General features: G+C 41.7%; 1 protein-coding gene across 12 annotated transcripts in view; it reads right to left on the bottom strand.

The window, feature by feature from the left end:
- The window catches only part of LOC113006858 (cAMP-specific 3',5'-cyclic phosphodiesterase 4D-like), a 104,053-nt gene that overhangs the window by 19,111 nt on the left and 59,472 nt on the right, over positions 1 to 25,470 (bottom strand). For 5 of the 12 annotated variants that reach the window (XM_026143079.1, XM_026143074.1, XM_026143084.1 and 2 more), the window contains 2 exons: positions 3,167 to 3,358; positions 578 to 614 (listed from right to left, as the gene is read on the bottom strand). In XM_026143079.1, coding sequence (XP_025998864.1) covers positions 578 to 614; positions 3,167 to 3,358 — 229 coding nt within the window. Of the gene's footprint in view, positions 1 to 577; positions 615 to 1,698; positions 1,741 to 3,166; positions 3,359 to 10,694; positions 11,096 to 16,200; positions 19,393 to 22,765; positions 24,892 to 25,470 lie in introns of those variants that run through there. The other 7 variants (XM_026143072.1, XM_026143075.1, XM_026143081.1 and 4 more) reach the window with 6 other exon arrangements.

Raw genomic sequence — 25,470 nt, 5'->3', positions numbered from 1 at the left:
TAAGCAAAGAGCAAGGAGCCACGCAGAGCATCTGGACAGCGCAACGCCCCAAATTAGATGGATTTACTTTGAATGGAAACAATTATATTTCACATCTCACTTCACGGGACAGACGGTCTGTCATAAATAACAAACACTTCGGTAAACAAATATTTTTTTAAATACATCATCAGTGGCTCTATAGTAGCTTTAATGAAATTCACTGTGAAAACAGGGCTTTCAGGAGTTCAGAGAATAGTGTAGTGCTTAGCTGTTTACACCATGCTTTCACTGTGGGCTGTTTCTTTATGAACTGCTTACATGTAACTTGCTGCTTGCTGGCTTAATGCATTGATCAGCAGATCTTCACACAGTTCAAACAACTGTTTCAAGTAATACGTGTATAAACATTCATTTTGATGCCATGTCTGTTAAACTGTAAAGCCTGTGCTGTGTTTGGCCTGTTGCCGTACAGGTTGCCGGCTTCCGCCTGTCATAATATCAGTGCTGGCACCCTCGATCCTGAGTTTGGCTTTGATTCAATGACAGCAAACAACGGAAGCTCTTAAAGGACCAGCAACAAGCATATGCAACTAACCTGTGCAAATGGAGTCACTATCATGTCTTCTCCATGCCTGCAAATTAAAAAAAAAAGGCCACGTGAGAGGGGAAAGAGCAGTTCATGATGTATTGTGTGATTCCACACCACAAACACACAAATCATGACAACAGTCAGGTTGCTGTTACTGGGATATTTGACTGAGCAGGAACGTCGCAGTTGGATGAGACCGTGACTGGTCTGAATATCACGCTGAACAAAGAAAGGAGAACAACACGTTGTATTAGTTACACAAAATCCTTCTTAGAGGCAAAGGTGCTAAACCTCATAGATATATTGTTTTTGTGACTACGTGGTAATTAAGAGTTGGCAATAAGGAATAGAGGAGCAGGATGAATGTTAGAAAGGCTAGCACTAGTTGCTAGGCAAAAAACCCCTATTCGTATTGTATCTAAGGACTAAAGTTAATTAGTTAAACTTGCATTTAGTGATGTTTTAGTATTCACTTTGATTGACTTCTAAATTTAAATTTAAACAACAAGATTGCGTCTCACAAATAAACCCAGCTACGAGTAAGCTGTATCTCAAGGGAAATGTTAAAAAAGACCAATCCCACTAAAGGTTAGAAATGATGGGATATTAAGTTTATCTATGAGGGACAAAAAATGCCTCTAAGACTTATTTGTATAACTAGAACAACATGCAGGTGAGGAACAGAGCTCATGCTTTGGATGCTTGGGTAACCAGTTTTAGATCAGCTAAAGCTTTCTGGAAGCTTTAGGGTGACAACATGCACACAGACCTCCAGACCTCAGGGTGAAATCATGCTAACTATGAAAAACACTAAGTTGGCCTTCACTGTCCAGCAAACATTTTGATGCATGACTGTGAGCGCCACCTTGTTTAGTAAAATATCAAAATCCTTTGTAGTCGTCAGGTTTGTGACTGAAACACTGGTGGCAGCACATCAGCATCTGTCAAATGGTTGCTGGGACTGTTTCTCAAACTTTTGAGCTTGAGATGCTTTTGGAGCCGAGCATCCAAGGTAAAGTTGTTCGGATCGTGTTTGGGAAAAGCGTGGGAGATGTGACTCATGAGAGTGTGGCACAGGCCAAAGAGATAGACAGAAAAATCACAGCAATCTTCACACTTTGTCTCACCGAGGTAGCCAATTGACTTCCCAATGCTTCAATCCCTCCTCCCTTCAAAACAAAGGAGCGACAGCTATTGGTGGTCGAGGCCCCATTAACACTCTGGCTTCAAACAGACTGCTAGCTGCACAAGAGAAATCTTCAGCTGTATAAACAGACAGAAACTAGTTGCTGAACTAGCGTAGCGTTACCAGCATGTTTCCCGCTAGCTGGCGACTTCACTGCATTTACACCTACAACTGGTTGCTCTCGTGTTAACATTTTTAAACTCTAGCTGTGCTGCCTGAAGTGTCTTTAAAGCCTGCTGCCAAATGCATGTAGTTCTTCGAGTGTAAATAGGACCTTAGGTGAGCTTACTAGAAATAGTTTTAAATGTATTTATTATAATTTATTGTATTTATGACACTGACACAATCAATGTGATCTCGTGAAATGCAAATCATTTCAAACCTTGACTTAAATGAAAAATTTATTTTGTTGTGCTAAAAAATGTTGAACGAAATACACAACTAGCCACTTTATTAGGTACACCTTCATGGTACAACCCTTGTTTGCCTTCAGGTCTCTTTAATTCTTCATGCCTTGATTCCACAGTGTGCTTGAATCATTCCTCCGAGACTTTGATCCATTTTTGACATGATAGCGTCACATCAGAAGCTCTATATTTGTAAGCTGTAGATCCATGATGTGGATCTCCTGTTCCAGAGACACAATTCTCCCTTTCAAACCTTTTTTTTCTCACCCAAATTTCTATTTTGTTAAGCTTGTCCAAACTTTCGCTGTTTGTAGGGTCCACTGTGCTCTTTTGCTCTTGTAGAGCATCTGTTTGATGTGCGTTCAGAGATGCTCTTCTGCAAACTGGGACGCTCTCCCCCAGACATGGCATCAACGAGAATAGCAGCTCCCTGGATTTTGCTGTTTTCAGATCGTTCTCTGTAAACCTTAGAGATGTTTGTGCAGGAAAATCGCAGCAGATCAGCAGTTTTCAAACACTCAGACCAGCCTCACATGATGTCAAGAGTCACATAAGTCACCATTCTTCCTGTGATGCTCAGTTTGAACTTCAATAGCTTGTCTTGACCATGTCTGCATGCTTCCATGTGATTGGCTGACTAGATAACTGGTGTACCTAACAAAGTGGATAACATGGCTAACTAACAGTTTTAAAACATATTGCTGGAATCATATTTAAAACTAACTTTAAAGTTTTCATTTTCATTCAGAAAATAGTTTGTTTTACTCTGCAGTTTCTCAGAGATTAGATGATCTGTAGGTATTCGCCGCCTTCATATCTTCAGCCTCTTTCTGAAACATTTTGATTTCTCTGGAATGATGAGATAAGTTTTTGTGCTCTTAAGCACACTATATATATTCCTCCAAATCCAGCTCTGCAACCCCACCAACAAAAGAACAGAAAACAAAAATCTCTCGGCTTATTGTTGCTGAAACAATACAGAAAGCGTCCGAGAATACTTACAGGTCGCTGGCAGTGGACGAGTTGCGGGACATAGTTTTGGGCGAAAGGTCGAAGTCTGAGTCAGAGCGATAGAGGAAGGACTCGCGGCGCTGACTGTGGGGAAAGTTGGCCTGAAGTACCAGACCAGAACCCGGGCTAGTCTGAGAGTCCAGTGGACTGCGACCCACCGACAGGCCATTCTCCACATCAAAACTACAGAGAAAAGAAAGAGAAGAGAGAAAAAATTAATAAGTATTCTGTTGTTCCTACCCACAAGCTAGCATCACAGCCTGATTTTTAATGAAATAATTATGTTGCTTTCATTTATTTTATTTACATTTTTGGCGTGATTAAAATTGCATGCAGTGACTCAGAGGCCAGGTTAATACCTCTATTAGTATTAGCTGCTATTAACTGCTATAATTGTTGGCTACTTACTATAATATAATATTGAGCATAAAACCTAGCCAGAATAACAAAGAAATGCATAGTTCCTACTGTAGGAAAAAAGCACAAGAAATATATGAAAACATGAGACAGGCAGCAAAGATTTCACATATAAATCTCAGACAAACACAAATATTGTGATGCACAGCACTAACAGTTTCTGCAGCAGCTGCTGATCTGCATGTAGAGACAGAAAGGATAAGACCGTGGTGAGACTGGGTACAATTGCACCTCTATGGAACAGCTAAAGTTGAAAGTACAGTGCAGAGGGCTGCAAATCCAAATCAATTTCCCAAAGTGCCCCCAAATCATCATAATGGAATCTCTGACAGCAGACACAAAGGAGCTACAATTATAAAGTGACACAAGAACGGGGTTCATGCGGACTACCTGAAAATTATAGTAATACAATGCACAGGATGCCACTTTTATTGGCAGCACAATGGGAAAAAAATGTATTCAGATAGAGTGTCTCCTCTGAGTTTAAACAGGTGACCTTGTGATTACTGCTTTCACAATCTAGCACACACTCACGCACATCTTTCCCCTTCACCATCTCTGTTTGACGTCAACACTGGCACGTTGCCTCGGTGCAACGACAGCCAATAACCCACCCCGCCGCTCGCGCTCTTGCCCGTCATAGCAGCGACATCGAAATATGCCCCCAAGTGTTCAACAAAGAGTTGCTGAAAATAACCACACAGTATTTTTTTTTCCATATTTGCAAAATTTTGATTTTTTTATTGGTATGATAAAAGTGGGATTATGTCAATTCCAGAAAAGCCTCTGTCAGCAAACAGCAGCACAGCTGCAAATGATCAGATTGAATTCTTCTCAATTGCAGGTTTCACTATGACAGTAAATTCCCTTTCCCTCCTAATGCCTTTGAACCAAACCACACTTTTTTGTAACACGCTGTCCAAGCAAGAGCCAGCACGGCGCTGCAACCATTGTGGGCAGAGAGGAAGTGGAGGAGAACTCGACTTTGAGTGTTGTCTGGGGGAGTCAAAGCTTATCAGCTCGGAAATTCATCTTTTTCTGCTGATCTCTGCACTATTTGAAGCTCACCGTGAGCCAGCGTCCTCTCGGCTAAACCTCTTTCCTTCTAAGGAATTCACCTGACTGAGACCTCGGAGCTCCATTATGCGGCCGCTGCATGGGTACGATTAACAGACCGTCTTTATCAATTAGATACATTCTCATTCATGCAAACTCCCCCTTTCATAACAGCTGAAAACAGAGCACCAGTCGAGCAATGGAAGCTTGCTCCTGTGTCTATTTTTAGTGCAGCCTGCCTCCAGCGCTCCAGCAATAATATTGCGTGATAAATGAAAGATGGCCATTAAGCAATCGATGCTGAATGAAATGGGCCCAGTTCATAGAAACAGTGAGATACAGCGAGATCAGGAGGGGTTGGGGGAGGTGGGGGTGGTGATGAGGAGGGCTGTATCCAGCACAGTGATGTGCTCAGCACCTTGCATCTGATTGGTGCAATTTCCTGGAGGGTGGGTTGGTGGGGGTGATATGCAGCAGCAGGGCTTACCTCAATGATGCCACCCCACCACTACACCTCGTTCAGCCCCACTCTACACACCTCCTCCACCCCCGGCTCGGTGTAATCGGCCGTGACGAGGCTCCATCAGAGGAGACCGGTGACGTCAGAAGCTAAAAATAGACCTGGCTGACAGGAAATAGGGGAACTGGGAGACTTGTGATGGTGCTTACGTAGATGCACCCCCACCCCCCCAACCCCCATCCCAATGCAGGGTGCAGATGATTTCACCCGTCCGCATGAATATATTTATGAAGGATGATATTTTAAATTCTACTAGGTGAATCCTAGTAGCCATACAGCTCTTTTCATTCCAATCGTACAGTCTGTGTTTTCTTTTTAGATATCGGCGTGAGCAAGTACGATGGCATTCAAGCACATTTCTCAAGGACATCGTGCAGGTGACACGGCAATTCGTAGCATACGTTTAAACTGTTGCTAAATTTCATTATGAGCAAGAGTCTTTTCTAAACCAGACCAGAGGATCCCACATTTAGAATTTCATGCAATACAATATTTTTGTTGAAATGTACAAGAAAATGACAAGTTTATTTGTGTTCACATCAAATTTTCCATAATGTTTAGGGGTAAATGACAAAGGCTAGATACAGATGTTTTTTGACAAACACTCCTTAAAGCGGACTTGATGAATTTATATGAAGATAACTGCACAGCAAGACCTAAAATATGACAAATCAAGTGTGAAAGAGAATTTTGATGTGGCATAAAATAAAAACAAAATACAAAAAAATCTATACAAAGTTTTTCAGCAGCAGCAGCTCACTTCAGAAGGCTTCTGATAGTGAGACAACTCCCCCTACTGAGGAACAAGAAGTACTGCAATGGCCATTGTTTTTGTGGTATGCACAGCAGACAAGTTATGGTTTAAAATAAAAGAATCCTAATACTCAACTCATATCTCATCTCTTGCATCCTGATCCAGGTACAATGCATCTGGATCTATCTGAATTTTGTAAAACACTCTCCACGCAAGAGACTGGCGACCTGTTCAGAACTGCTCTCCCTATGACAGCTGGAACAGGCTCCAGCTATCTCTTGCTTCTCTGAATTGGAAAAGCAGGAAAGAAAATGGATAGATGGACCCGACTCCCAGTAATCTGGCAGTTTCTGTGTCTTCTGTAACACAGTTTTAATACAGTGTGGTTATACTTCCTTCCATCACCAGTAAAGCAGAGTGGTATTCACCAGATTTGACCATGATACACCTTAAATGCACTTACATGTGCTGTTACGCTGAGCTGTGTTAGACTTGTGACCTTTACCCTATGACAGTTGTGATAGTCACCAGCACTCCCGAGGAAGCGGACGGATGGATGTTAGAGTTAAGTTAAACAGCTCAGTCCTGGAAGTGCTTTTTAAGTTTTTTAAGGTGAATAGTAGAATTTGTTAATATTACATAAATGACGTATTTGTAAAAATGCAGAAAATGTAGAAAGCGTCCCTTTTTTCACTGCACCACAGCTACTGTTAACAAGTGAATGGGCATCCACCCTTTAAACAGAATGACAGGCAGACATTCAGCCAGGCACACTGGCGTCTTGTTCAGTTACAGCGTACATAACACGCTGACCTTGGTCTGTCCCCTGACTCGAGCATTGTTCTTCCTTTCTCTGACGTACATTATGGGTCCCTTTTCTGTCCTTAACTGTGTTTTTGACTGAACTTTTCTCACACACAAACACATCCCTTGACACCCACATCCTAAGCTCTGCTTTTGTTCCCAGGATGTTTAGTTTTTCCCCTTATCACTATATCAAAGAAGGGGGAAAAAATATTTTGTCTGTAAACTAAATTAAAAAGAACTGCTTTTCTGGTTTTATGATCAGTTATTCTTTTGCTAGAAAAGTGAAGCTATGTCAGGCATTTTCAGATTCATGTTTCCCAATTGTGAGGATTTGCTGAGTTTTGTAATTCTAAATTAAATATTTTGGTTTTAAATTGTTTAAAAAATAATTTAGTGCATTTGTGTCCTTAATCTTGGAGCAACTTTTGAGTCTAAGTACAGATATACCCTGTATAAGTGGACCTTGAGCAAAAAGTTTAAAACCTGTCCGTATGCCATGAAATGAGATGCAGAACTGATTCCAGTTATTGTTCGTTTGTTGTTGTTGTTGCTTGTGATGTGCTCATGGGAAACCAGGCTGAGGGATTTCAGAAAACATTCTGTTGTGTGTGTGAGAGTGACCAGAGTCCAGATGTTATTTGATGGCTGAATGACACAGAGCCGGGGGTTGGAGGTAAAAACACATACTTGCACACACACCCTCCCTCCTGTTTTCTTCCCTTGTAGCGTGGGAATTGGCCAAGGGGCCTCAAACATCACACCAGGAAGGAGACAAGAGGTGAGGGGGAGAGGAGGAAAACAGACCAGGGAATAATTTATACCACTGAGGCTCAGTCTTAGCAAATAGTGAGTTTTCTCCAAGGCTCAGGTTAGCATTAGAGTACAGTGTGTCTTCTCGTTGCATTATGTCACTAAGAAAGGAAAGACAGAGAAGTGTGTCTGTGTGACAGTCCAGGGAGTAAAGAGGGTTTGTTTGCTTTACACCTCAAGCCTATTGTATATTTGATCTGAACACAGCAGAAAAACAGCCTGCTTCCCTTCGTCCAGCAGCCTGCCAAACAGATCTTTCCTCTCACTGTCACTCTGTGCAGTTTGCACGCTCTGTGCGTGTGCGAACGTCATCACGACAGCAAGGCAGGGCACGGGAAGAACAAGCAGCGAAAGTATTTGTGCAAACCCAGATTTGAGCATTGCAAAAAGAAAGGAGGCCCTGTGTTCAAACTCTTCTCCCGCACAAACTGTGAATTCTAGTGAGTTAATGATAAACATGCTGCGCTACATTAGGGAGCAGAACATCATTTTCTGTGCTGATAAAAATGTGCTTTTTTTTCCTGAAAGAAAAATACATTACCCACACATGGGCAACAAGCAAAACACGCTAGATATCTTCCAGTTGTTCGTGATATCACCGGTGCTTTTCTTAGCCCTCCATTATCTTGCGAGGGCGTAGCAATCCTGTGAGAGTCACAGGATCGCACAAGGTGATCTTGGAAGTGATCTCCATTTATTCTGACAATAACAAATGAAATAGAAACAACAGCTTCAGGCTCATCTCCCACAGGGGAACAGTCCAAAAGAGTTAATCAGTGTGTGGAGCTAGCAGCAGGTTTAGAGTGGTCGCTGAATGGACACTTTTCACTCTTAGATCTCTATATGATTTGCCTCAGCATGCACAGTGTTTACAACTTACATACAGGACATAAACAGAATGTATTAAAATCAATAATGGTGTATAAATCAAATTAAGCTTTCCAAACTCCCAAATTTCTGTTGTTTCTAACAGTAAATGCACTGAATAAATAAATGTGGCGTTCCAATTAAGCATCCTGGAGCTAAACTGAAACCCCAAACTGCAATCAGTTACAGCACTGCCCGCTCACAGTTTCCAGAGAGCAGAAAAGGTGATTTTAATGAGTGGAATTTCTTCTCTACTTATACTGGTCACACGCTGTACAGTAAAATATCACTTTACACTTTACGGCAAGCATATTGTACCATCAGTGGAAACCCTAACAACCCTAACAAATCTATCAGCTCCTCTCTTTTATAAAACTGCACTGGAGCCGCACCTTCCTTAAGAGCCAGTTGCTCTTTCCATTCACCTGACCAGCCAGCCACTGCGGATCGCTGTCCAAACAGAGCACGCACTCTGCGTCCAACATCAACATCTGATCTCAGAGCAGCTCGTGTCTCTCTAAATATAGCCAAGGGGAGGAGAAGGTTGCTGAGAGTCAAACCAGCTGCTGTATTTATTATTTTTCTGTCACCTCTGACCTACAGGCAGAGGAAGGACTCTTGTCTCTGAAAACAGCAGAGCTCTGTTTTAATTGCTGTCACGAGAAACAAAGGAAGGAAGAAAGCGAGAGAAAAATTGGTGTCTGGGGCTGTGTGCATAAATTTAAAAAAAAGAAAAAAGTGTGACACAGTGTTTTGTGAAATCTGTTTGCAGCCAGTACAATGGTGCAGCTATTAACCACTACTGCAACACATCTCACACACATGAATCATCTTATAACATAAACCTAATGCACACATACTGACATAAAACACTCCAATCAGACCATCAGAATAAGAACTAATAGCATTTTTTGTCCTAGGATCACACCCTTTCATCCACATTTGAAAAGCTGAAACTCTGAACGCTTGAACCTCATTTTAATAAAAGATAATTTTGTAAAAGTGTGTGCCGTCTAACGTAACAGTAAGAAATTTGGCTTTTTTTTTTTTACAGACTTTTTACTGGTGTGGAGCTGAAGAGGTTAAAATTTTGGAGTTCAGGGTGCCTCAAAGGTTGATTCGCTCCTCCGGACGGGTATTGATCATGGAGGTCTATGTGCAGTGATTATCTCTGTCCATCCAGCCAGGCTGAAATCCATACAGTGGCTGATCAGCATTAACATCATTAGAAACTGGTTAGGTGGGTAACACACTAGGCCAGAATGACCCAGAGCTCCACACACACACACACACACACACACACACACACACACACACACACACACACACACACACACACACACACACACACACACACACACACAAAGGCAGTGTGTGATTACAGCCCCAGCGGTAGAGATCCAGATTTGGCTCCAGCATCGACCTGAAAATCGAACAGCCTTAAATCACACTGGTGCGCAACCGGACAGGCCGGTTTGGGGCACGAACAGACACGCATCCGTCTTTGCCCAGCAACAAGCCGTGCTGGGTGCCCCTTTAATCAAGTTCATACGCCAGTAATTGGCGCCTTTCAGTATACAGTGATTGAGTCCAGTGGTGAGGCAGGAGCATGTAACTTCCTCCTCTAATTAGCCAAGGGCAGCCCGGGAGCAGCCAATCACATCTCTGATCAGCAGGACACAACAAGATGGAGACAGCACAGAGAGAGTGTTTTTTCTAACCCTTTGTTTCCCGTAAGGGTGGAGAATCACACTTAGTAAATTTAACAGCTATGAATACTACATACTGTAGTAATGCATTAAAAGGACAAATAAAAAGAGAGCAAAATCTACTTACTATGTATTTATTGATGAGACATGCACTCATGCAATATACTCAATTGGAACAGGCAAGATACTGACCTTTCCAAGTGTATGAGGTGCCAGTCACAACATTACCTGTTCATGTTAACGCCATGTCTGTTGCCACCACTGAGGGCTACAGACTCACAATCCAGGCCTGTTGTAGTTTTTCATTAAATGATCCCAGTGCATTCAAACACATGGATTAGTTTATTTCTTAGGCTTAACAGGGACCCTAAGTTCAGGCACTGGTGTTGTTAGACAGAAGGTCTTATATTCCCATATTTTACTTATATTTTGCATGCATATCTTTGGCACAAATACAGTCCTAGATGATATCCGTTCCCCTACATATTCAACGTCTTTGTTAAACTTCCACAAAGCAAAAAACAAGAGACAAGCAGACTCTGAGTCACTTTTCCTCTATGTTAGTATTTCTTTCTTTACCTTATTGTTCCAGTTGTCTTGCAACTCCACTTCCCAAAAAAGGTTGCGTCATCTTTTTTCATATAGCTCGATTATTATTTAATTTTACCTGTCAAGCCAACTGAAGTGCGATCTCCGGGCTTTCCCTACCTGGCCTCCCGCTGTGTAGGCGGAGCCCTCAAGTCTATGTAGGTGATGGAGTTCACCTGTGACAAACTGAGCAGAAGCAGGCTGCATGTGGACACCTTAATTCCTCATTCGTTAAAAGTCCGGTCAACCAAACTATTGTCTACTGCGAGAAAACAATTGGACAGCGCCGCTTTGTTGAGTGTTTGCCTGGCTCTGAGTTGATCATCATTCCTGGAATCACACAGATGTCAGGATAACACTCAGTCCACTATTCTAGTAGTGATATTCAACATGAGTACACACACACACACACACACACACACACACACACACACACACACACACACACACACACACACACACACACACACACACGGTCACACTTGACTGCTGACGTCAGTTGTGGTTTCATAGCTGTCGCTGCAATGCCGATCGACCAGCATGCAGGCCTGCAATTATTCCCAGCCCAACGCTCCTCTCACTGCAGTTTTGTTTTCCACCAAACACAAAGGATGCTATGAAACACGCTAAAGAGAAACCAGCTGGCCCGAGCTTGCAGACGCGGTGGGATTTCTGTCGACACGTGTTTGTTGTAGGAACGTAGAGGAGCGACTCTGGGGACTCTGAGTCGAGGCGTCCCGCGGTTCAGCGAGCTGAGCCATCATCTGTGAACTGGAAATGATTTGGGATCATGTCCAGGGAGCAGCCATCAATATTTCCTGTCCTCACATCAGGGCACATCCTTTGTCACAAAACGGGAGATTAATGATGGAGCCTGTTATATTTGTCTTGAAGGTGCTAAATAAACCTCTATGTAAGACAAGAACCAACTGGAGAGGAGAACTTGTAAAGATGTATGGCATCATCGTTGTGTCACATACGAAAAGCTACATCTGGATGACAGATTGAGTGAATTCAGACACAAGATCAGAAGACTAAAGCACCAACTGGGAGGGGGTCAAATGTCAGTGCCGATAAACATTTATAGGGTCCACTGAAAGCCTTACATATAGATAGGCCATGTTTGCCAACCAACTATTATCACAAGACCAAAGTTCCAGTACAATATCTAACTTAGTTACATAATTACAATAAACTAGAGAGCTTCAAAAAGGCCTGAAAGCTCAGGTAAAAACTCTTTGAAAAGTAAGTAACTTTAAAAATAAAATAAAATAAATTATTCAATTTTCTTGCCACCTCCGTCTAAGTGGAAAGCTGGCTGAAATACCCTCTCTGCTTTGTAGCACATCCAGGTCCTCGGGGAAATACTTAACCAGAACAATATATGCCATTTTACGCTTTTTGGAAGAGTAGTTACTATTGTTGAGATTTGTAAAACCCACCAAACCCATACAGTTTAAAGAAACCCTGCAAAAATAGAGCCAACAGAGCAGATATACATATCAGTGTGATATGGCAAACACGGGCTGAGATATGCCTGTGACAAGCATGAGTTATACAGATGGAGCTGGTGCAGGTGAGTAAAGCCTAAGCAGCTGCAGGGGCATAATGAGAGCACTGATACTGTCAGCTGATACTCACTGCTGACTCATTCTCACTGTGAGCACAACTCCACAACTGCAACAGCTAACATTACTCTCTATTTACATTATGTGGGAATACATACTGGCAGCTCACGGTGACCTGTGACCATACGGGGAGCGAGCTGTGCATCGCTTTTCCGTGTGTTGACATGGCCTGGGGCCCATGGCACCGGCCAAGCTGCTGCAACGCCACCAAAGGTCAGCTCTCATTGCTGAACTACTGGGAGGGGACAGGCAGAAAGCACGAAAAATCACGACACCTTTTCTGAGACGATGCTGCTGTTTGATTCCACGTCTGATTTTGATTATTATTATTTTTCTTTGTGAATAAAAAAATAAATAAATCACACGACGGATGTTGATAAAATGTTTCTTTTAAATGAGCTAACTGGTCATCATGTTTAAGTCGATAAATATGTTTTACGTGTGAATCTAATAAGAGTACTTTTGGAGACGTCTTGCGTTTTTCAACTCTTACCACCTGCAGCTAGGACACAATAAAAAGATATCAGCTCAGTTTTACTACTTACAAATGACTGCCTGTGAGGTCAGTGGTTTGGCATTTGATTTTCTGGAACATCTACACGTGAATCTGATAGTAGATGCTCATATTTAGAAACATTACAGGTACCACTGTGGTCTGGCATTTTACAACAACAAGGGAACCCGTCTGCAGGGCAATGCAACAGTTGGCATTGTAGTATGGATCTGACTTTGTGAGGCAGCACTATAAAGTATGTCGCTTTACAAGCAGCAAAGACCATTTCACTGTCATCTTCATGCAAACACCAAACACTTCCGAGCCCATCCACTGAAACCTGTCTGCTCTCACCTTCAACAGAGATCGCACTGAAATTCACTGAAAAACTAAAAAAACAATTCCATCTGTTTACATGTAAAAAAAAAAAAAAAAAAAAAAAATATATATATATATATATATATAATATATATATATATATATAAATCTTTATCTGCTTAATGTGCAGTTTTAATTTGTGCAAACATTTGCAACATTAGCCATAATTTCACAATTTAGTCATTAAAAATGTGTCATGCAATTCATATCATTTTTTAAGGGTAAAAATGCTGATGAGGTACAAGTCTCAAAAACTCACAAGAGCACATGTACCAAACATGATATTCTTGGCTTTAAAGGGTTAAAATATACATTTATGATTAAATCAGGACAATATAACATCTAGCAAGATTTCCAAGATTTTGATTTTTTATTTTAATTATATTCTGATTACAGCTACAACATAATGTAAGATGTAGCTTTTTTTTTTTTAATTTAATTTAAATAAATGACTGAAAATGACCATATTGGTCAAAATGCTTACTTTGACAAGGCTGCAACCTAAAAGTAAGAAAGAAGTCATGATGTCTATTTTACTTTTTGCCACCACAGGCCTTACAGTCTCCTTCATTAAAAAACAAACAAACAAAAAAACTTTATTGGAATTTAAATTGTCAGTGACAAACGGGGGCTTGGTATTGAACTCTAGTATTAAAGTCACAATGCAGAATTACCACTAAAATACTTTTATCAGTTCCTAAGGCTCTCAGTGGTTTGGCCCCTCAGTACACCTCCTGTTTGCTTACTGTTCACAGTCCGGTCATCCCCCTCAGTTCATCAGCTGCAGATCTTTGAACTGTTCCCAGAATCAGATCTAAGTGAGCTGAAGGTGCTTTTAGTCACTGTGGTGCTGTTCTTTGGAACAAGCTCCCAGCTGATCAATTAAATTGTGCATCAAAAGCATTAAATAAATCTATTTTTATCTACGCAGTCCTACAGTAAATAGGAGCTTTTTCTTTTGTTCATTATATTTTGTTTCCTTTTAGGAACTGTAAATGTGTTTTTACTGGTCCTCATTTAGTTTGCATGTAATGAAATGTGCTATATAAATAAAATTTCCACTGCCACAAGATACACTTAAAAAATTGTACTATGCCTGCTCAGTTCTTAAAGACAACCTTGCGAACATGCTATGGTTGAAGAACAGAAGCAGACACTGAGAAAATATTCAAGCCCAGAACAAAAAGATATTCAGGCTGCCAAAAACAGCAAATCTTTACACTGGAGAAACTGAAAAGAGGCGACAAATAATAATAATAAAAAAGTCGCTTGCATGTGGACTATTTTTTAACTGAAAAATTATCGCATCATTAGTCTATAGAAACAAAATTTTTAAACTAAACAATTAATCAGACAAATATTTTATTAAATATTAATCAATAACTAAAATGTTGTTCCGGGTCCAAGTATTTCCCACAATACTTACAGTCAAGTACTATATACAGTACTAATAGTATGTGTACAGTACAGGTCAGAACAAGAAAAGACAAGACGTAACGCGGTGCTATGAGTCGTCGTGCAGCGTCAGTGTCAGTGGGGAAAAAAAAAAAAATCAGGACATAATTAGAAGGGAGGTGAGTGATACATCATCACTGACGCTTTTCCACTCTCAGCAAACTCCCCCTTAATCATAACCCTAAAGGCAAAAGCTAAATATTTGCACTCTCTGAAGACTCTCTGTAAAAGTACTACTAAAAGTAGTAGGTTTCCCTGTTAAACAGATTTGGCAGATTACACTCCACGTTGAGCTCTCCTTTATGCGGTTCATCCATCAGGCCTATAAATACGTCCAGCTCAGCATTCATTAGGTATCTGCCTTTGAAGGTTTTTTGTTTTTATTGGTGGGTTGACATTATAAAATCACTTTGATCCCCCTCCCTCTCAAACACGGCTTATGTCGTCATTACTTTTCTGGAAGGTCAGCTGCAGAATTAGTCATATTTCCTTCTGTGCTCTTAAAGCAGCGGACACTTTCAGGTATACTCATACGTGTTGTAACACATGAGGATGTGTCAACTATACAGAGTTGTTTTTTATGTCATATAGAGATGTCGTTACATATTTCTGTATCTACAACTTCTACATCCATCCATCAGATTCTGCACATTCAGGCGTCAGCTGTTCCTTCTTCAATCATCTTAAAAAAAACTTCTCTGTTTTGTAAAATCACTACAAATATGGACAATGGTCATACTCTAAACAGTCAGTATTTAAAGTATCAGAGGAAACGAGCTGAGGTGGTCAAGCAGCGGGTTAAGCTGAAATTCATGTATAAATGACGACTATATAAGACGCACACACACAGATTTACAAGAAACTGATTCATAAATTCCAAAGATCTCATCAGTCCATCTGACTCACCATTAGAATTGCAAACCGCACAGACAAACTCTGATGACTTTGTCATTGTGAGCTAAAAGCCACTGTGTGATTGCATATTTTCCACTCATATGCACATGTCACTCTCTATTCCGTTAATGTCCTGGAATAAAATGATTTGGATCCAGGAGATGAAGAACATTTTTGCACAGTGTGAACATCAGGGGCTTGTTTGGATGTAAAGATACTGTGCTTGTTAAATAACAATATCAAAGTATTCATTGTATGTTGCTTTAAAGGGAAACTAACACACGTACTGAGAGTGCAGCTTGATGATATGAACACTAAAAGAAAACACGATGTAAATGCCACATACTGGAGGATACACCGCTTTGAATTTCATTCTAATTTCTCTAACCTAAATAGACATAAATACACATAAAATAATATGATGCATTAATGCTATTTTAGGTTAAAAAATGCTCTAGTTCTTCATTATGTTGCGGGGGCCAAGTTACAGTTAAACCCATAACTTTAGTTATTTTAAGTTAATATAAAAGAACTTTACTTTGTGTGAAAGAACTGAAAAGCTTTCTTAAGAAAAACAAAAAAGTTCAGACACCAGTGTGCTCAGGGTTGTGCAACAACAACATCTGGATTGAAACCACATCTGGCCTACCGCCTGCGCTTTTGAACGATGTCGATGGGACGGTTGACGGCGCACGGCGACCCGCAGATATTCCCGTTCCGCATTTTGAAGTAGCGATCCTGGACCGAGGGCGTCAGATACACACAGTTAGTTGGTAAACTCATGTCTACAGTTTGTCTCTCAGCTGCTTTTGTTCTCCTCTAATTATCCTTTTCCTCCTCCTCCGGGCGCTCCTCTGCTCCTCGGCTCCCACGCGCTCTCTTCTCTCCCTTCACGGCACACCGGGTTTCCACTGACACGCGGGCAGATGGAGGAAAGCCCTCCTCGGTGTGTTTTGGCAACATGACTCCAGTCCGGCGTTTGGAGAGGGCGAAGAAAGGAAAAGGGATCAAAGCAGTGTGGGTTTTAAAGAGTCATTTCCTCAGCGTCATGCTGCTGTTTCATGCGGTGGAACACAGAAAAGCTAAACAAGAGCAGAGCGTGAGGAGGCTTCTTTCTAATCCACGTTGAGGAGTTCAGAGCTGAACTCTCCCTCCCTCTGGAGACACGCTCCTTTCTCCCTCCCTCTGTCTCACTCTGTCTCCTCCTTCCAGGCACATGGACTACTGAGGCTTTAAAAAAGACATGAACTATGTACATGTGCATGTACAGTCTGTGTGGGTTAGAGAGGGGACTGATATGGGTGTATTTGCTTTCAGTTGGAGTAGCTTCATTGTGTGCATGTGGATATACTTCTGCCATATATCTCAGCGAGGACCAGTTTGAGTTTCAATGAGAACTGTGAGGCAGCCTTCGCCTTTTAAGATCCCTTTAAAGAATTCAGTTTTGGTTTAGGGCAGGATTGCGAGCTTAGTTTGATTGTTAAGTAGGGAGGGAAAGTATTATGTAAATGAATGCTGGCACAAAGACATGTACGTATGTGTATTGTATAAGCAGTGTATGTGTGCGTAAAAGAAGAGGTGTGTCTCCCATCTTACTTATTTGCAGAATCAACAAACACACATGAGTCATGAAGCATTCCTGCCTCACACCTCAAAAATGTCATCACTTCATTCATTACATATGAATATGAAAAAATTCACCCTATTTACTGTATGAATTTTCCAATTATTGCCATTGTGAGGTCACAATAACCTTTGACCTTTAAGGAGGATCTAGTCAGTTCCTCGAGTCCAAGTGATCATGTGAGACAAATTTAGAAAACTACATCTATGTGCAACAGGAACCATTGACACTCTGACGACATGATGGCCAGACTTGTGTGGGAAAGTATCAAGTACTTTTAAAGTATTTTCAAAAGAAAAGCGAGCAAAGTCGCTTAGTGCATCTGAGGAGCAACATTCAAACAGCAGTGTGTTAGCAGGTTTAATTAGATATTCCCCCTTTTTGTGAAATACTTCAGCCTGCAGCAGCTCTAGCACACCAGCACCAGTCAGTCTCACGACACAGAGCGGTGGACTTGCTGGACTCGGTGATCTCACCAACTGGCTGGCCCGCTGCTGTCGACACTGCAGGCAAATATTTGTCTTTTGAGACAGTGGGCCAGAGCCTGGGTCAGACGTGTTGGCAGGCACACGGGAGAGGAGGTGGAGCAGAGGGGGATTTAAATGTCAACCCGTTTTTTAAAAAAATGGTTGGCTAACGATGCAGCCAGATGTTGTGACGTAGTCACAAAGGGGGGACGCAGATGTTTCACCCTAATCTCTGAACTTTTAAGTGGCTAGTTGTGACGAAGTCTTTCTGTGCGGAGCTATTTCTCAATGGCTGGTGTTCCCACAAAGCCACACTTTAATAGCATAGCAATCATCTTTAACTTCAGCAACAATTTTTTTTAATCAGTGAAGATTAAAACAAAAAGAAAGCTCATTATTCATGGCAGGTAAGCTCGCAGTTTCTGTGCTACTCCAGTGTAAGTAACGGGTCTAAGAAACCCTCCAAACACCACCTCTCTCTCTCTGGGACATTGCTGCTGGATGGGCTGCTCAAATCTATGAAAAACATAATAATTCAAGGTGATCAGGAACATGTCTGTGGACACATAAGAACCACACTTTTTACCAGCTTATTATACCGTTATGCTGTATCCTGTGTGACTGTAATCATAACTGACCTCCTTCTAGCCTCCCAAAAGAACTGGGTCAGACGCTGGTCCCTCTAAACCAGAGCAGCCTAATAATGACGTCAACACACTTATAAAAATAGTGTTAAACTAATCTGTTGCATTACCCTCATTCATAAAAAAGACCATGGGGAACCCTACACATCTTCTGGTGACTTTCCTGCAAGGGGAATTGACAGTTTCACTCTTTATTTGTCTCACAGTTATAGCCAGATGCAAACTTTCCCTGCACCTAAGTCAGGGACTCCATTCATGTGAATAAAGCATAATAAAAATAAATAAATCAAACTGGTCAGCCGTCACTCATCGTGGAAATTATAATTGCAAACAGAATCACTGGCAACAGTTTTATTGGAATCAAACAATCAAGAGCACATTTGGTTTGCTCCTGTAAATGCAGACAGAGTAGGGCACTCTAAACTGTCACTGTCAATAAAGACATAAAACATCCCTACAAGCAAACCTCCTGCAAACCCATAAAACACATTAAGACTGAATTCCCTTCCAGCCATCTGGCATAAGGTTTTCCAAGAAGCCCAAGAACCATGCATCAATCAGGCTTAACAATATGACCACCTGCCAAATATTTTGCTGCCAAAACAGCACTGAGCCATCAAAGCACGGAGCCTTACAGGCGTGGTATCTGGCACCAAGAAATTAGCAGCAGATCCTTTAAATCCGGTACGTTGCAAGGCGAGGCCATGGATCGGACTTGTTTGTCCAGCACATCTCACAGACGCTCGACTGGATTGAGATACAGGAAATGTGCTTGTTGACACCGTTCTATCAGAACCAGCATTTAATTTTTCTGCAATTTGAACTAAAGTAGCTCGTCTGTTGGATTGGGCCACAAAGGCCAGCCTTCGCTCCCCAGATGAAACACTGGGCTTTGGCCTCCAACGATCCTGTTGCTGGTTCATCGCTGTTCCTTCCTTGGACCATTTTTGACAGATACTGACCACTCCAGATTTGGAACACCCCACAAGAGCTGCAGTTTTTGGAGATGCTCTGATCCAGTCGTCTAACCGTGACAGTTTAGCCTTACATCTGCCAATGTTTCCTGTTACTAACAGATCAACTCACTGCTCACTGCTCCCTAAAATGTCCCACCCAATAACAGGTGCCACGCTGAAGAGCTAATCAGTGTTTTTCAGTTCACTTGTCAATGGTCATGATGTTATGCCTGATCGCTACACACACACACACACACACACACACACACACACACACACACACACACACACACACACACACACACACACACACACACACACAAATTCAGATGTTCAGATGTTCAGATGTTGGGTTTGGCAAAATAAAGACTAATCCATCTGCTTAGTCTGCAACAATAATATGATAAATATTTCCTGGTTTGTAAAGGAAGGTCTACCTGGAACAGCAGCAGCTCCTCTGGGCGTCTGGTTACACTTTTTGGCATCGGACCATTTTCGGTCAGGGACACAACGTCAGCGAGTGCCTGGTGTTTTCTGGGAAGTCTTATTTTCACAATTGCTTCTTGTTCATTTTCCCACATTCCAGTTTATCTCGGAATGCAGATTCCCAGTTTATAGTTTTGTTGAGTTGATTAAATTGAAAAGGAAGGCCTCACAGAGCTAAAGTGGCATTACTAGAATGCAGAATATTTTCAAAAAGGTGAAAAACTAAAGCACAGAGGTACAATTCATTCCTCCCTACTCCTGCATTTTTCCAGCGCTGTCTTAAAGGCCATTTGTAATATCTGGAAAGACAGAATAAACTTATTTTGTTCCGCATGCTGTGATTTCTGGTATCATATTTAAATATTTGTAGTTAAACTAAACTCCTGTTGTTTCTCCCCTCCAATGCTGGCATCTGTCCTTGTGAAATGTTCCTGTGTTGGACCTCTAAACAGATGCCAGCGTGGAGATTTGCTGAGAATGAGGTGTTTGTGAGGCCGCTGTGTAACCAAATCCAACTGGCCAAATGACTTCCACGGCCCAGCTGGCTGCAGGCTCCTATGACATTACCTCTGCTAATGAGAATGAGCTGTGAGGGCAGAGTGTCATGAGCGTGTGTGTCTGAAAGTGTGAGAAAGTGTTTGAGGAACTTTTCAGTACAATGAAGTTTTGTTTAACTCCTCCTTTAAGGATCTTTTAGTGCGCTCTGCATCGGAAAGCAGGGAGAGTCTATTCTACAGTTAAAGACGCGAACAGTAAGACAGCAGCACAGATATTCTTGCGCCACCTTGTGCAGAAATCTGTGGTGACACAGTGAAGTGCACGCACAAACTTTAAAATACTATTTTCTAATTCAGTATTTTCCAAATGCATTCATACCACATCATTTATAATGAATTCTTAACATACTTTTAGACCTATTACTACCATCTTTGGTTATTCAGGAGTTCACACACTCCTCTTGATGGACTCAGGTCCTGTATCTCCTATAACACACACAACAGTCTTATCTATACCAACTCTTATCATTAGTTTTTTAACATTTATGTTTACTTGTCCAACGCAAGTTAATAAGATGATGAATGAATATGAAATGTGGACATTGTGCAAACAGGAGTTTTGTAAAGCCACAGTTGTGACTAAGCTGAGCTGACAGCCCAGCAGAGGTTGCTGTTTGCCAGTAAACTAAATGGAGGAAAGCCAGACACACACACACATGCACACACACACACACATATATAAACAATGCAACAGATCTCTGCACTCGTTAGCACAAATGAGAGTAGAAATTGCAATAATTTTAAAGAGTCAGCATCACAGTCTCCTTGTACTGATGGATAGCGAGGTAAACATCAACAGTACGTGATGTGAAAAGTGAATTATTAAAAAACAAAACAAAACTCAAGAGCCTATCATCAGTAATAACCCAGCAATAAAAAAATATCACATCTCTACTTCAAGAACTGATTTAACGCACACCCTGTAGCCCAAGATGACCTCACACACTCTTTGGTGGAACAATCAGTATGGATTTTGTGACTGGCGGCTATGGCTGTGTGCACGCAAGGAACGACAAACACGTGTCACATTCACGTGTTATTTGCTGCCAGCCTCTGGTGGGGCTGGGGGAACAAATTTAGGCTCGGGGGGTTTATTTTGGGGGTCTGGTGTGTTATTGTGGTATCACCCCCCCACCCCACATCTCCCCTGCCCTGCTTAGACTCAACTGTGGCGGCACTAGGTCAAAAGTCAGTCCTAATATTAGTTTACTTGTTACAAACTGGGTCTAATGGGTAACTGGTTACTGATATTCTCTGTCAACCTGCCAAATCACAAAGTACTAAATATTCCAATATCCCTCATCTTAAAACACAAAAATTAAAGCATTTCACACAACTTAGAGCTTTGAAGCTGAAACTATTTCCCAAAAAAAGATTTTCTCTTATTTTGTAATTAAGAAAACTGAGTTATGTGACAACAGTCGTAATTCAAAAATAAGGAGCCCCAACAAATCCACTAAAAGTAATTCTAAGAGTAATATTAAATATAAAGACGTTTAGGAGGATTTAACTGGATTAATACTCCTAGTTCGCAGATCATGGTCACGGAGGTAAAGGTGTGGTTTTGCTGAGATGTGGCGTGCATAACTGAGTGAACTGCTGAACTGGCAGAAAAGAAGAAACCTTTGGCCCTCAGATTTCACCTCAGTTTACCAGCAGGGAGGGCAAAAACAGGCATGAGCAGTCGAGTTTGAATACACACAAACACAGCACAATAAGATCTACAGAAGGCGTGTGTGCAGTGAGAACTTGTGCAGAAAACTTGCTTATAACTTAAGAGACGTGCAGACGCACAGAAGCCAGTGAGGGATTATCATTAGAGTCAGCTCCTCATTGTGACGTCAGGAATAACTAACGTCACATCTGTCCAAAACATCTGCCTCCTGCTCGGAAACATCAGTGAGAAAAGTTTGTTATTCATGAAGCGGAGGGCACACAATCAGTCGACTATTTGAGCAACTTCATCGTGCAATAAAATGTGCGTGACTTGCAGCAGAAACAGGAAGTCTGTTGGCTGGAACTTACCACAAATGTAACTTGCTTCCTCTTGAAAGCTGCTGGTTTTAATGCAAGCAAATACAAAATAATTGCATTTTAAAAAACACCAAATCACAACTTTAAAAACAATGCATTGGCATTGTCAAAGAAGTTGGTACTATGAAATCTAAGTTCCAATTACCAAAATTGTATAATCATTTGAATATTTATCAGCTGCTACACGCCAGCTCTCTGCTGCTGTTTTTAAAAAAAAAAAGTGAGATCTCATGCCAGAGTGCCTACTTTATCTGCAACAGCCTTCTCTGGGATGTGTGTTTGTTTAAAAAATTATTATCTACAGTCTATTTTCCATGTTTCTTACTGTCGCAGTGACACTACAAGTGCAGATCTCTGAGCCAATCTCGCTGAGCAGCCTATCTGAACACTCCCTCTCATGAATACGAGTGCCAAGGAGATGCAGGATGCAGAGTTTAGGAACATACCCCAAGCACGAGTGTCTCCGACCGTGTCCAAAACCAGTCAGCCCTCCTTTCCTTGTCAATCGGAGGTCTTTGTTCATTGTCCCTCGAGCGCCTGACTCATATGAGACACTTTGGGCTGTAATGAAAATAAACTGCACATCTGATCTGAGCCTCTTACAACAGTTCTTCACAGTTTAGTTATTTTTCTCCCGTAAACTTCCGGGGGTATCTGGATCGGCTCCATGAAGTTTTGCGCGCCGATAAACCAAAAAACATGAAGATTCCAGGTGAGAGGCAAAAAGAAAATGGAAAGGATCAGATAGAGAGCAGATCTGCCCAATCTTCTGTTCCTCGGGATGCGGGAAGAGAAATCGTGGAATGCTGCAGAGTTTCTGCGCCGAGGTTTCAGGCAAGCCCCAACAAGGCAGACAGGAGTGTGATATTCAATTAGTCTCCACAAGCAAGAAGCACACATGCAGCTGTTGTAACTGTAGACTCAACTGAATTGAAGGATTTTCCACAGTTGTCTGTCCATTCTCATTGATTTGTTGTTGTAAATACCCAAACTAATCCCAGACATGACACTGACAGCATTCCTGAAGGGGTTTTCAGTAGTACAACTCCAAAACAGAGAGAAAACAGGCGACCTGTAGAGAAGTCTGAAAATTTTGAAAGTAGTGTTTCTCTACTTCTCTGTCAGGCACTCACTCACTGTTCGCAGGAAAGGGGAAGGGTTGAGCCACTTCTGAGAGCAGTGACACTGCAGGGTAGCGTCAGTGAGGGTTTGACCTCTTCCTTTGGCAGTGCAAACACTGGAGGAATCCCCCGAGGTCGCTGTGGGAGCTGAGGACAGACCACCACGAGCTCCAATCTGTCTAGTACAGGATATCCAATGTCAAGATGTTCAAGTTACAAACTGGTCGCGTTTCGAGCCACACTTGCAGCTTTCCAAAGAAAAACCTCAAAGAGAGAAAATGCTCCCACATTTAGAGAGTTACAGGGCTGCACAACATTTCGGTGTGTCCCAACTTGTTAAAGGGAGATCTGACTCGACTGTGTGGCTGGCGGGTGTTTTTGTGTCTGGCAGAGCTAGCTTGACGCAGCCTTCGTTGACACGTGAGATCAACATGCTGCCTGACCCAATACCCTCCTTCTGTTGCCCTGCAGCTACATAATTATAGAGGTTATTGTTAGAGTTGGTGCTGGGCAGGGTGGCAACAGGGGCTGGGTGGGCCTGACAAAACACATGTTAGGATTTACGGCAAAAAAATGTGGATAAACTAACCATAGGGAGAAAGCCCTGAGTTTCAACTTGTGCAGTTTTTATCACCGGCAAGTTTCAGATTCAAAGACAATCAAAGAAGGGCCGCACCTAACAGATTCGTCTGCAGGTTATTGCTTTTGCTCAATCAATCAGTTGTTTGATTTATGGAATGAAAAAAAATAGAGAAATCCAGTCTTTGCAGTGCTGTGGAAACCGAGTACACCCCGTGATTCAACAGGTGCTGCTAAACAAATTCAACTGATCGTAAGCGATGCTGGGTCAAGACGTCATAAATGCAAACGTTTTTGCAGGAGTGGATGTCCCATTAAATTCACCCCAAGGTCAGACTGCACAATGCAATCAGACAGAAGATTAGTACAATCTCAGACTCTATAGGTCTCAGGTAGCATATTAGCACCATTAGAAAAAAAGTGGACTAAATGAAGTATGGCTTATTTGGAAAGGTTGCCAGGAGAAAGAACAAGGCAGCACAGTTTCGGTTTTCACAATTGCCTCTGAACAAACCACAAGACTTCTGGAGCAGTCTTTGGAGAAAGCTGTCAAGCATGGTGGTGGAGGGGTGACAATTTAGGCTGCTTTTGTAGCCACAGGACCTGAATATGTTGCAGTCATTGACTTGACGATGAACTCTCCTGTATAGTAAAAGTCTTCTAGAGTCAAATACGAGGCCATCTGTCAGCTAAAGCTGGGCGAACCTGCATCATGTAATGGACAATGATCCCAAGCAAAGCATCAAATTTACAACAGAATGGCTGAAAAAGAAAAGAAGGTAATGCGATGGCCCGGTCAAATTCCAGAACGCAAGCTGACTGAAATGCTGTGGCAGGACCTTAAAGATACCTGAGGCAAAGGTATAAAAAAGAGCAGACCACAGTTCCTCCACAATGATCTGAGAGACTGATGGAGTCACATAAAAAAATTCAAGTTATTGATCAGGGGAATTTGTTGCACATCTTGCATGCAGACTGCAGGATCCTTTTCATCATTGGCAGTCATTGTGAAACAGGCTAAAATTTTGAGCATCAGTTGTGTGTTTTCTGACTAACTTATCAATGGCAGTGATAAGTGATATAAATTGCACGCCAGTGTAAATATATAAGATATATGGATGCATAAGTCACACGTTCCTGGCTTTATTTCCACACTGCTAACAGCAGAGGGGACTGGCCTTTGAGAGCTGTCAGGGCAAAACCCATGCAGATACTGACATGCCAATTCACTTTCAGACTGACGGACACTTGTTGCACGGCAACAACCAAACACACCACAACCACTTCCCTAAGCACTACATGAACTGCAAACTAAAATAGGGCATTGTGCTGATAGATCATTTATCTTGTTGTTAGCCCATGTATGTAAAGAGGCTCATAAGTTAAAACAGATCAAATAAACCAAACAGGATGTAATGAAGACAAAGAAACAGTAAAAATGGTCTGGCTCA

This window comes from Astatotilapia calliptera, chromosome 15, assembly GCF_900246225.1.
Source record: "Astatotilapia calliptera chromosome 15, fAstCal1.2, whole genome shotgun sequence".
NCBI lineage: Eukaryota > Metazoa > Chordata > Actinopteri > Cichliformes > Cichlidae > Astatotilapia > Astatotilapia calliptera.
The sequence above is the reverse complement of the archived record's forward strand: the minus strand, read 5'-3'. Positions and strand labels throughout refer to the sequence as shown.